The 13,188-nt window shown below is 37.7% G+C and overlaps 1 protein-coding gene across 1 annotated transcript; it reads right to left on the reverse strand.

Moving 5' to 3' along the window:
* Nucleotides 1-156: 156 nt before the first annotated feature.
* Nucleotides 157-12,708, reverse strand: LOC139738327 (uncharacterized). The gene is made up of 10 exons (XM_071648966.1): nucleotides 12,431-12,708; nucleotides 10,583-10,765; nucleotides 9,136-9,315; nucleotides 8,019-8,168; nucleotides 6,759-6,941; nucleotides 5,582-5,761; nucleotides 4,347-4,493; nucleotides 2,187-3,686; nucleotides 1,671-1,781; nucleotides 157-320 (listed from the first exon to the last, which is right to left on the reverse strand). Exons 1-10 carry the CDS (start codon nucleotides 12,495-12,497, stop codon nucleotides 172-174), a joined length of 2,850 nt encoding a protein of 949 aa, XP_071505067.1. The 5' UTR covers nucleotides 12,498-12,708; the 3' UTR covers nucleotides 157-171.
* Nucleotides 12,709-13,188: the final 480 nt, after the last annotated feature.

Here is a 13,188-nt window from a genome sequence, read left to right on the forward strand (position 1 = left end):
ATCTCATCTTTTTTTTTTAATGAAACCGGCATTCACGATTCAGGAGCAGAAAAAGAAATGGAAACAATGATATCATTTTCATAAGAGGTTTCTTATTATCTCACCGAAAAAAAAAATGTTAGAAACCTGGAGTTATGTAGCAACCAAAACTATACGATCCCTTTAAATCTATTACATTGCCATCCACGTGACCGACTCACTTATGCATTGACCAGTTACGGTGTCCCGAGTACTTCCGGGTCGACAGGAACAGCTGTGACCTCCTTCGGCATTCTCTTCGCAGAGCTCTGTCTCGAAGTTGCATGCGTTGCCACATTCGTCTGTAGAGATGTTAAATGTTCCCGAACTTAATTACACACGTTTAACACCACCAAAGAATCAAGTGGAAGAAAGAAAATTTTGCTTCCTCTTTTTCCATCATATTCATGCTACCTTATACTGTATAAGTTAAACGATAACAAGCAAAGGAAGTTATTGACTACATAAGTTATAAAGAATATCAATTTTACCGTCATCTATGTGTTAGAACTATATCTCCCTGTTTCGATATTGCCTGACCAATATATTTACCGTTCGCAGAGAGGAAAAAGTAAGTTACCAGTTGTCAGCTCTCGTTCTGGATTTCAATACCCAATGAAGGGAATTCAATATGATAATTCGTAGACTTAAAGATTGTTGGTAATTTAGTGATGACACAAAAAAGTGAAATGTATTGATGATGAGATGGATACGAATAAGGTGAAATGCAGCTTTAAAGAAAAAAATGAATGCACATTTCAAATGAAGAGGTCTGCAAAGAAACGAAGCTGCGAAAGAAGAAGGAAATGGTGGACAGTTTTCAATCGTGTATGTCGATTCTACGTATGCCTTATGTGATTGATGGGGGTAGGGGAGCAAGCTGATGTTAGCCAGTAAAGGGTCTGGACTCTCACTCAGGAGATTCAAGACTCATATCCTGCCAAGGAGTGTACATCGTCTGACAAGCTGTTCTATACAAAATGTTTAGACCGCCAAGCTTTGTATGTATAATATGCCTATCTAACTCGGATAGCTGATTATGAGGGAAACTGATCATGAGAGGAGCCCTCCCATTCAAAGAGCAGAGTACACACTACACAGTCGTACCTTAAGTTAAAATCGGGACTATTGATTATTGTGGTTGCTAATTCATCGTTATTTTTTTCGTATTTCTGTCATCATAATCATCAATATCATTAGTATTTATTTTTTTATCATTATCACATTATAATGTTATCATTATCATCTCTGTAATCATCATGTTAATATTCATTGTCATCAATACCGTTTTTATTCTAATTTTCAGTACACTGTATCATTAGCATGATTCTTTGTATTGACAATGTCATTATCAATATAACTCTATCATTATCATTGCCATTGTTTTTGTAACTGCCTTGTGGCATTTCCTTGCTTCAGCAACATGATGAGTGAACATGATGAGTGAGCATGATTTGCTGTTTGTAATAACAGACTGATCAATCGAGAATAACCTAACAGTCTGACAGACTGAACACATTATTACCATTTACCAGTGCAACAGGCGGTGATGGTATGGCACTGATGATATTCAATTTATATTTGTCAGAAAATTCATTCATTCAATGTTGATGTGTTTTCAAGCTGATGGAATGAACATAATATATCATTACCTCTGCAAACGTCATCCACGAGCTCTTTGCCCGGTTGGCATACGCACACAGGCCCATTTGACGATTCTGCACAATACTGCCCATCGGTGCAGCTACCTGTTCCGCATGGTTCTGACGCAAAAAACAACAACAACAACAACAAAAATATGTGAAGAGAGAGGGACACCATTTAAGGATGTACACACAATATTGCAAACCACTAAAAGAATGAAAATGATTCACCAAATGTGTGTGAGAGATTATGTTTTCATCTATAGGTTAACAGTCAAGGATCATATATGGCACGGATTGATATCAAAATAAATTTATTTGTAAAGAAATTCTTTTTAATCAGTATTGCTGCGATGTGATATCTTGATTTGCCAGCATTTGAGAACATTTTGTCGATGTGGATACATCAACCCTTGTCATTTCATTCGTGGATGCATTTGGTAATTTTGTAATTCTTGGAAATATATTGGTATAATCTACATAATAATGATTGCAATTTGATTCGACTCTATCAAATATTATTACCTTCCAGCACAGTTGGCTCCGGGGCTTCTGTAGTTCTCTTGTCTGTAATTTCGTCAACTTCTGTTGTAATTCTTACAGTTCTACTCGAAGTTGTAATGTCTGTTCTTTCTCCGGACGTAATGGTGTCTGTTGTAATCCCAGTCACGCCGGATGTAGAAGCCGGGTCCAACTCGGTTTGCGTTTGCGTCACTGCAGCATCGGTGGACGTCTCTGCATCAGAGTTAGTGTAGACTGTTGTTTGGATCTCGGTTTGCCTGGGTGTTGCTGTCCCACTGGCTGTTGGTTCAGTTGACTCCGTTTCTTGCTGATTTTCTGTCTGTGTGTAAACAGCAGTGTTCGCTGTCTCCATCGTGGGGCGTTCAGTCAGTTCATTCGTCCTTGTTGATGCAGTAATGTCAGTGGCAATGACATCGGTGACTGTGTCCGTGTTTTCTGTTCTCGAAGCATCCGTTGAAGTGAACGCCGTTTCCCTTTCCGTGTACGCTTCTGAAATTTCATCCGTACCATCCCGTTCCGTGATTGTATTTACGTTATCGTCAGTCCCAACTACGTCGGTTGCTGTCACGCCCAACGTCATCTCATCTGTGTAGCCCTCTGTCTCCGTCGTCGCGTCACGGTCTGTGCCTTGGTCCGTGTAGATAGACGTCGCAGACTCCGTCTCCACATCCGTTAAAGTTGTCTGAGACGCGCTGACGTCGAGAAGGGACGTCGTTTGCCTTTCCGTGAAGACATCTGTCACTTCGTTCTCCGTCACTCCAGTGCTTGGGTCTGCCGATGAAACTGTCACTGTCTGTGTTGACAACAATGTTCTTTCAGTCGTGAAAGCGTCGACTGTGGTTATAAATGTCACCTCCGCGTAATCAGTCGTTGCGCTTTTCGTTGCAAGCATTTCGGTTTGCGTTGCGTTTGTATCCCCGTCTGTGTAAACGTTTGTCACTGCAATGGTTTCCGTTATATCCTCATCCGTGACTTCTGTGCTGAAACGGGAAACATAGCTTGTCACAGTTTCCGTAAAGTCTGCAATGTCTGTGCTTAGCTCGTGTGTCGTTGCGGTAACGGTATCTGCTTCTGTTTCCACCACGTCTGTTGATTCATCCGTGCCGTATCCTGTGACGGTGCTTAACACCGTTTCTGTGTTGGTGTCTGTAGAATCTCTTTCCGTTGTCTGCGTGCCAGTCTCAGTAGCTATTTCTGCCAGAGTGCTCGTGTCTGGATCGCTGACACGCTCTGTCTCTGTGATCACTGTTATTCGGTCGGATTCTGTCATTCTTATTGTTTCGCCATCGGTGACAGCCTCACTTGGCTCGATGGAAGATGTCGCAGATACCGCAGTTGTTTTTCTGTCTGTACTGTAGAAAGAATCTGTTGAAAAGTCGGTAAAGAGCGCCGACACTTCTAATGACGTTGTCACGTCTGTAGCCAGACTTCTCTGAGTAGATTCGTCTGTCACTATTATGTCGACTTCGGTAGTTTCAAAAGCTTCTTCTGTTGAAACAGGTTCTTTTGTCAAATAGAGAGAGAAAAAAAATATATAAAGAATAGCAGCTGCAAGATACTTGCCAAATTTGCATCATATATTAAGGGATAATGCCAGCAGTTCAAGTCCAACAATACACAAATAACGAATTCATGATCAAAATAATAAAAAATATACTTTAGCCATGATAACCAGATTATACAGATATTCTTTATATAGAAAGATATCATATAGATGTTAGACATATATGACTCATTTGCCCTATAAAGTAAGTCTGTAGGTTGTGTTAGAATAAACCTCAAGGGGAACTAGATTTCATGAAAGCACTTCATTATTGTAGACAGCAGTGATATGGTGTATTACATAGTTTCTCATTCTAATACAACGAATTACTATAGTGCAGTAGTTTTCTATGTTTAAGAACTTGAGCACAATATTTCAGCATTGAGCACCCAGCAAATGTGGATAAAGCACTTTCTATTGTTAGTACTTGCTTCATTGTAATCATTATCATTGATAGTAGGATAATTTTTATTGTTTAATGATTAATCTTTCCGTCAATAGTCATACATTTAGCATATTTTTGGTTTGTATTTGTTAGGCCGCTGTGTGAAGCAAAAAAAAAAAAACCCGGACAAATCAAATATTGTGATATTGCATAGGCAACTCTTCTGTGGTCTTACCTGGGCACGTGAAGGACGGATCGGACCAGCTCCCATCGTTACATTCCAGAGAGGCCTGGTCTAGAGAATTTTCACAGGTGAAAATTTGACTCCCTCCGTTCTCGAAGACACCTTCCGGCTGAGACGCAGGAGGTGAATAGCAAGGGGCTTTGGTGAGAGATATACAAAAGGGAAAGGGAGAAATATATATAGATATATATATATTTTTTTTTACATAAAATCATTTTCAATTTTTTCCGCCAATATGAAAATAGCTATATTTTCCTTGCAGAAACTATTAACCATGGTGTCTTATAAACACAGTTATAAAATTATTGGCCTTGCTATCTTTTAGACCTTTAGGCAATTAAAATGCTCTGAATTTGAATCTTAGTGTATTTACGCGTGGATTTTTAATTTCTTCAATCGAAATCACCGAATAGATTGTGGCGAGGCTTTTTATTTCACTGCCAAATATATCATGGGGGAATTCATAATTTAAAATATTCTTCTAACTAACCTGTCCAAGAGCAATTATTTGTAATGATCTTTTAAGAAATGGTGTCACTGCATGTGAAGGGTTTGTTTGCAAAAACCGATAAAAGTCCATTTTGAAGATTTTGACGTACGATGTCAGTCACAAAGTACAAAATACCTTTTAAATGATATATTGGTCACTACATATGTAGGTATATTTTTGAAGTAATGGTCAAAAGAAGCAAAAAAAATCTTATTATTCTCTCTTATTTTTCTTGACCTTTAATCGCAAATATCTCCATTTGGCAAATATGGACTTATCGGTTTTTGCAAACAAACTCTTCATATTATTCCGTTTTGACTAATCTGCGCAATACAGTGTACCCTCTAGTGGAGGTGTTTTAGCGCCTCTTTCATGTTTTAGAAATAGTATTTGCAGCGAGATGTCGAGTCAAGTAGACCAGCGTAAGTTTGTACGAAGATACTTACAACCTGATAACGAGATGTGATGTGAATGATTGTAACAAGCCAAAGCGAATCGGCAACTGCGGTGAAACCTAAATGTTCGTCCTAAAAATGATTGGTTTATAATTCTTCACCATGGTCTCAGAAGATACAATGGCATCGGAACCATCAATACAAGTCAGCAAAAGAAAATTTGCATGTGTGTTGTTGTTGTTGTTGCTGTTAATGTTGTTGTTGTTGTTATTATTATTTAGCATGAGTCATCATATTTTATTAAATTGCCATTTTTAAAGAAAACTAAGCAATGTACATACCACGGCACGAAGTTTCGCTTGGGAGTGGAGACCATTCACCGTTGTTACACGTCGTAGTTTCAGGACCGTGTAAGGTGTTGTAATTCTCCGCGCAGGTGTAGGTAGCAGTTTCCCCGTGTTGGTAAGTTTCTCCTGATTTCACAAGGGAATCCTGATTAGCCGCTGGATCCTCGCAGTCAACTGGACAAAATCATTGATTGATATACTTTCTTTCTGTTTTTCTTGACAACAAAGCAAGAATTGCACACATAAAAAGTAATAAAGTTGGTGTGGATAGCATTTCAACACTAAGGAAATCCGATGTCTCCTCTGCATCTGGCAATAGGTATTTTCCCCACACAACAGACGTTCTCCTCAAACCGTTTCATGATTTCCCTAGATTCGTCTCTTTTTTGCTAAAATTTCTCACATGGTGATAAAATCAATGAAACGTTTCTCATGCAATAAAATGAATCAACTAAATGTGTCGATGCTTTAAATACTGACAAATCAATAGAATTCTCATGCATTGGAAAGGACGAGAAAGAAGGGATGTGAAATGGAATTCACAAAAGCTTAGTCGTTGAACTGTAGGTTTCCGCAAATGCTATACAGTGCTAATTCTTGTAAGAATAGAAAACGAATTATACAAGCTTCATGGCAACGCGAACTAACTGAGAGGAAAATTGACCGAAAAAGTATGTTTCTCGTGTTTCAAAATTTCCCTGTCTGTTTTCTGTCTTTATACAATTTTTCTTTTCTCTTTTTGTGCTAGGGCCTATATGTATATATATATATATATACATATATATATATACTGATATATACTAAGAGCAACTCCCTTGATATTTTTTTGTCATATTCATGATAAGCTTTTTCTTTTCCTTTGTAGTTGATTCAACAAAATTAAACTATATTGTTTTAATCTATTATATAACCGAAAGGTTTGCTACTTCCTACAAGTTGGTATTACAGTATTCGCTACATGTTGTCATCGCCTCCCTGTTGCTCTGTAGTATAAAAAAAAGGAGCAACATCAACAATGGAGAGACCGACTATTATGGAACAGTTTTAGATATCTTAAAATCAGGTATTTGCCATTATTTCTTTATGTGGGTAACGCTTCTTTAACCTGATAAAAAAGGGGTCATTGGCTGCTTCAATACTTTTTTAATAAAATGTGTCGTGCAAAACTTACGGCTGCAGACGACGTCGGTCAGCGCAAATGAAAATGAGTCGGATTGGCATAAAGTGATAGCTGCACCCGCTGTCATTGTGGAGCCATCCATACATGCCACAGTGATGAAGGATCCATCCGTGTAGGTCGTCATGTCTGGTGTCAGCTGAATGTTTGCATCTAAGCTGGTGGGTAAGGCGCATCCTTATCGTGCGAAGCGTCACAATAGGCAAGAAAATGGAAAATCACAATTTGCCTATATACGCTATATTGCTATTATGCGTTTTGCGATACTTACGCTATCTTACTCAGAAAATGAATATTTCTTGGGAGTCACTGCGTGTTTGCATTGGTTTGACTGAACGTCATTCGATCTACAGCCAAAGTCCAATGAGAATTGACCATGGGTAGGTACAAGATGAAAGAAAAATATAAAACGAGCGGCAATGTGAAGTCAGGAATATAACAACTCATTGCTACATCATGCCCTTGACTAAAATCAGTAAGTTAGAAAATGGTGAAATGGATCCTTGTCGAATGATTGGATGAGAGGTATCACTTTTTATCAGTTCTTTACTTTACATAAAGGCTGTAAGATACTTTTCATCGGCGTTAGTATACTAATGACCGGTATTGCCTATGTATACTACGCTCAGCTGCATTGCCTGTGTATTATAAGTTAGCTTGGAGCTGGTGCCGACCTGGGAATCTTGAAAAAACAATCAACGCACATTATTTGGTAGGGCGCGAATAAGAGTATCCGCCCTCGATTTTTGATTTGAAATGAAGATCGCTTCTTCATAGGAGATGTGTCTTCATCAGGTTACATTGACAGCTTAAATACCAGCTATGCGCATGAATTAAGAAGTGAAAAAGGGTGAGTATAAATACAACAGCTTGTCCTGGTTTGTTCGTTCACACGTGTAGGTCGGGCAAATATATCAGTTCAATCTGTGTGTCCATACTAGAAAATACTTCCCCGAGGAATGCAGCATTTACCTTTAATCCACGAACAGACGAACAGCCAAAAAACGGTGGGAAAATTGTTAGACTGCACCTATCCATCTTAGACAAGTACTTGCATGGCCGTATAGTTTCATTTATGTCTTCTTTATGCATTTTGTTCCTATGTCAGTGACAAGTAATGTCTTCCAAAGGGGCATGTGACACTCCTAATCGATATCCTAATCAAATATTTTATATGTTTGGATAGATTACTATGCCAAGGGCACTAGAGGAAATTTGATACCATTCAAATTAGAAATTCAAATAAAATTGTACCTGAACATGTTAGATCTGTCCCATCCCAGTTTCCATCATTACAGGTCAACGTAGCCTCATCGCTGGGTGACGTATCGCACGAGAAGGTTCGGCTCTCTCCATTTTCAAACAAGCCTCGTGGGCTGGCCGCAGAGGGTGCTTCACATGGAGCTATGAAAGGTAGATATTATGTGCAGTGAGATTGTATAGAAATCTCACAAGTATTACATTGATAGTGATTGCACAGCTAGTCTTCAATGTCCATCTGTCATCTGTCCTTTTTTTTTTAGATATGTCTTTGAGCATTTCTTCGAACTGAAAATGCACAACGTTGTTAGTAATATGAAAATCATATTTTGACATTACATACATGTTTATAATTTTAACAGATGTGCCTATGTATGCATTATATATATATATATATATATATATATATATATATATATATCACTATATCTCTTTCACATAAACAAATAGAGAAGACAAACATACATCACACCAAAAACAAAAAGTACGTTCCTGGGTATGTTTATCGAAAATGTTAGGATCATTTAACATCAACCTCGCATTTGCACCTAAATATCAATTTCCAAAAGATACAATGAAAATGCATTTTTTTTTTTACATTTGTAGAATGTGTAATTTCAATAGGTGTTTACGGATCTATCTAGATTTCCTCGGATCTAGAGGTTCATAGACGTTTGAATTGACCTATCGCTGAATCGTAATATGGATTGATTCCAGCCACTTCTGCGGTTACAAATAAATTTGTCTTCAATCGGATGAACAGCATGGTTGGACACAACTAACTTAACTATGAACCTAACCAACTAACTGACCTACGAAATCATTAAATATGCCTGTAGGTAAGATGTTTAAACTCCGGGCTGAAACAAAATTATTGGCAACCACTTTGGATCCAAATTTAAGCAATGCAAATGTTACAATATTCTTTAAAGAGCGCAGGAACCACTCGTTCAAAGACACGTTACAAAGGTGAAGATATCACGGTTTACATCATGTGTTTCTTCTTATAGGTAGTTCGGCCTAAACCACGTGATCTATAATCCGTGCAGTTCTACCAACTATTCGATCTAATGATTCGAAATTATTATTTTTGTTTTCACCCTACACTTACCACGACATGAAGTCTCGCTAGGAAGTGGAGACCATGTTCCGTTGTTACATGTCGTAGATTGAGGACCATGTAAGGTGTTGTAATTCTCCGCGCAGCTGTAAGTAACAGTATCCGCGTGTGGGTAGGTTCCTCCTGTTTTATTTAGCGACTCCTGATTCACCGCTGGGTCCTCACAGTCCACTAAAAGACAAAATTATTACGTTCTTTATCATTGATGTTGCTCGCAGAAAGTGAAAAATATACTGTATAAAAAACATAAAAGCAATGGACTGCATTCATGCTTTACATGTAACATGTCATGATACATTGTACGTCTCCTGCAATGATTATGGCATTCTTTCATTCGGGGGTTGGGGTCCCATATATGATTTTTTTTTCAACTCCGGTATAAAACCAACATCATGGCATATCATTTGATACTGATTGCTCTATAGCCACACAGCAACACACAGATTACACGAGTGGTTCAACTTCATGCACGTGTATGTTGATTTGGGTCATACAATAAATTGACATACTCTGTTTGCTCATACTGTTTTCGCTCATGATATTCTGCAAAATTCTGTGAACGCCATAGCAGATATCCGGGCTCAGGAAACTGCTTTGTCTTTTGAAACCAGTTGCCAGGTGTTTCCATTTAAACACTAAAACAATAAACTTAAACAATAAATATTACTATATTGTCAATATTTATCAAACACTACGGACAATAATTTAACATGTTATGTCAAGAGAACAGTTATTATTTTTGTTTTATATCAGTATTTTGTCTGCGTTTGTATTCCCATATTATTTTTTTTTCTCCATGCGATTTCTTCTTTCGTACTTTTGAATTTGTTGTACTGTGTTTCCGATGTTATATTGCATGCAAGGATTTGCAGAATAACAGCCACTGCCCGAGCAAATTCTCTTTCTCACCGTGTTGAAATGAAATTAAAACGAAAAGAATGAACAAATATATGACAGAAGTGTCGATCCATGTATAAGATTTGAATGAACCAATGGAGAAAATGGATATCACTCTGCCAACTTATATCATGTATACTAGTATGCATAAATGATCATTTCTCGCTGGCATCCACTATGTCTCATAGCATTTACCAGACTGTTTACAGTAAGTTACTCTGTTCATTTTGCCCCGTACTGGATGTGCGAAGCATAAGTCCTGTACGGAGATGTACAACTTTTCAGAAATAATAGGTTGGCTGTAATAAAGAATAGATATCTTAAGGGGTAAATAGAATTTGAACCAAACTAAAATGTCACAAGAACATAAGTAAGTGTTCAATCCAATTTCAAATATCTCACAGTCAATAATCTGTCACTGGGGCAACACCTTACATCGTTAATGGGGAAACATTACATCTTCCCTTCCTAAAATAACAGATACCATGGTCCTTATAGCTACTTCTATGCTTTCTAATTAGTTGTGTTTGTCCACACTTACTGCTGCAGACGACGTCGGTCAGCGGAAATGAGAAGGAGCCGGATGTGCAAAAAGTGATAGTTGCACCAGCTGTCATTGTAGAGCCATCCATGCAGGCCACTTGGATGAATGATCCTGCCGAGTAGGTCGTCAGGTCTGGGCTCAACTGGATGTTAGTGTCTAAGTTGTCGGGCTTTTGACACTCTTATTGGATGAAACACCAAAATAATAAAAGAAAAGAAAGTGAACCACTATCCTCAAATTGCTCATACATTTCAGGCTCACCATCTACATACAATACTTCAAGCTTTACCTAACACACCTAAGAATGTCTTTGTGGTGGTTTGTTATGTTTTGCGAATTATTTAAACACTTAAAAAAGGGTCGATAAGTGGTGAATATGAGGTGTGAGTCTATTACTTATCATCGGATATGACGTGTAAGGTGAATGATTTAAATTTCAAAATGCAAGTTCGAATTCAAATGTAAGGAATGGCAAACTTTGACTCTTGAGAACTCGATATTGTGGTTTGGATAGCTTTCTATCTCAGCCGGTAGATACCTCTAGCATTATGTTAAAAGACAATCGTGTAATGGATGTGTTTAGATTTCTCCTAAAATAGCGATGGCGTGAATAGTGATTGTAATACACTAGTACCATTAACAGAAACAAATTATGATGATGACATTGATGATGAGTGGTACTTGGTCTAGGTCTTGATTCTCCACAAGTGCTCCAGGTAATATAATTATAGATACTGTTCTTCCAGATCTTCCTATATATCATTAGACTTCAGTATAAGTCACCCACTAATTCATACCCTGGGTCGAAAGTAAAATTGTCTATAAAATCATAATCCAGACCTTCCGTTTTGCTCTGTTTTGTCCGATAAGAGTCCGATGGGGCAAGCAAGGTGCAAAACTGTTGTTCATTTTTTGGATATCATATACTGAGTTATTATTAGAAATGTAAATTCTGGCGAGAGGATCTAGAGGTTTTCAATCTTATAAACATTTCCGCTCATTTGAACCTGTTATACCATGTCTGAAATTTATATGATAATCATTATAATTTCAAAGGCACTGATTTGACTGTAAGGAGTGGAGTAAGTTTGATACAGATCCTGCAATACTGTTTTAATTAACAGTAAATGGATGCAACTGCGTACGCCAATCTGATTGTCAATGGTACTGTAAAATTCACGCCGTTTGTTGTCCTTTGGGTCAAAGTTGTTCGTATGCCTTCTCCTTGTCTTGCAAACAATCAAAATGGAATTATTCTATGGAGAAAGTAGTCAAGTAAAACACTACAAACAAAAACAAGAACAAAACTTGCAATACAACATGAAGTCAAGATTTATTTTGCCAGGTAGTAGATAAAAGAACATTAAGGCTTGATACAGCCCCTGAAGACAAAAAAAAAAATCATACCTGAAAAGAAAAGCAGAAGTGGTTATACGTCGCTAATAATTGGTAGTACCGAGAAAAATATAGTAGCAGCATCTCTAAATCTAGATGCAATGGCTTGCACGGAGAATGTTTAATTTCTGCAATACTGAGAGCAGAAAATATAGGTAAAAACTACATTTAAATCGGAATCAAGTGTCTGCATTTTGCATAATTATAGCGTACCAGATTTTATTCAGGGCAGATGAAATTTAAGTAAATTAGAATCGAGACACTTAATTTTATTTCACGATATAAGCCCACTATATGTCGTCTACTATGACGCCCATCAAAACGAGTACCAGCTTGCTTTTACGTAATCAAGAAGTATCAAGTGAAAATGGAATCAGTTAATAGTGTTGTGCACAAAAAAGAAATGAATGAAATATAAATTCAAAACAAGATCAAATAGTAAGCACTTACGAGCAGTGCACAGTTCAATCAAGGCCCAGATTACAATTAGGACTGAAGACATCCGGTTGATCGTCATTTTGAGTTGCAGATACTGGTGTGGCGGAATAATCTCATCAAAAGCAATGGACAGATACCAGGTGTAGCTATATAATCGACTGATATTTTCTCTCCTTGGATGATAACGTCTTCGCTCACTAGTGAGGGCGTAACTTAGATGGTCAGGTAGAACACTAATTTCTCACCGTAATACTTTTTTACTGCAACATTTTACGAAAACGCCAATGTGAAAGGTGGTATGCTTTGGTACGGCCTCGATAGTCACAACTGTCTTGTTCAAGCGTCGATGGTGTGCTTTCGTCACGCTGCCGAATTACGGGCGTGAGCTATATAGATTTGGGACCGCATTTCGTGGAGTAGCATGTTGACCCTCCCCTCTTTTCCGCAAATCGTACAAGGGCAAATTTGCTCTAAGCTTGATTTTGTCAACAAAAAATGAAATGCATCTCTTACATCCTAGTGCAGCGATTCCTGACAAAGTTTGATAACACTGCATGCTTAACATCGGAAAGAATATCTGAACTACATATATTTAATTGTGCCGGAATTAAAGTAAAGAAAACTTGAACATGTCTCTTAATACATATATATATATATATATATATATACATATATTTTGCATGTCATTGTTGTATATGTACATGAATAGAATCATGAATGTGTAGAGAAAGGACAGTATGATAATCATGAAGAAAATATTCTCCAACAGG

This window comes from Diadema antillarum, unplaced genomic scaffold (genome assembly GCF_040938485.1).
Source record: "Diadema antillarum isolate AM-2024a unplaced genomic scaffold, OU_Dant_1.0 seq00000735_RagTag, whole genome shotgun sequence".
In the NCBI taxonomy this organism is placed as follows: Eukaryota; Metazoa; Echinodermata; class Echinoidea; order Diadematoida; family Diadematidae; genus Diadema; species Diadema antillarum.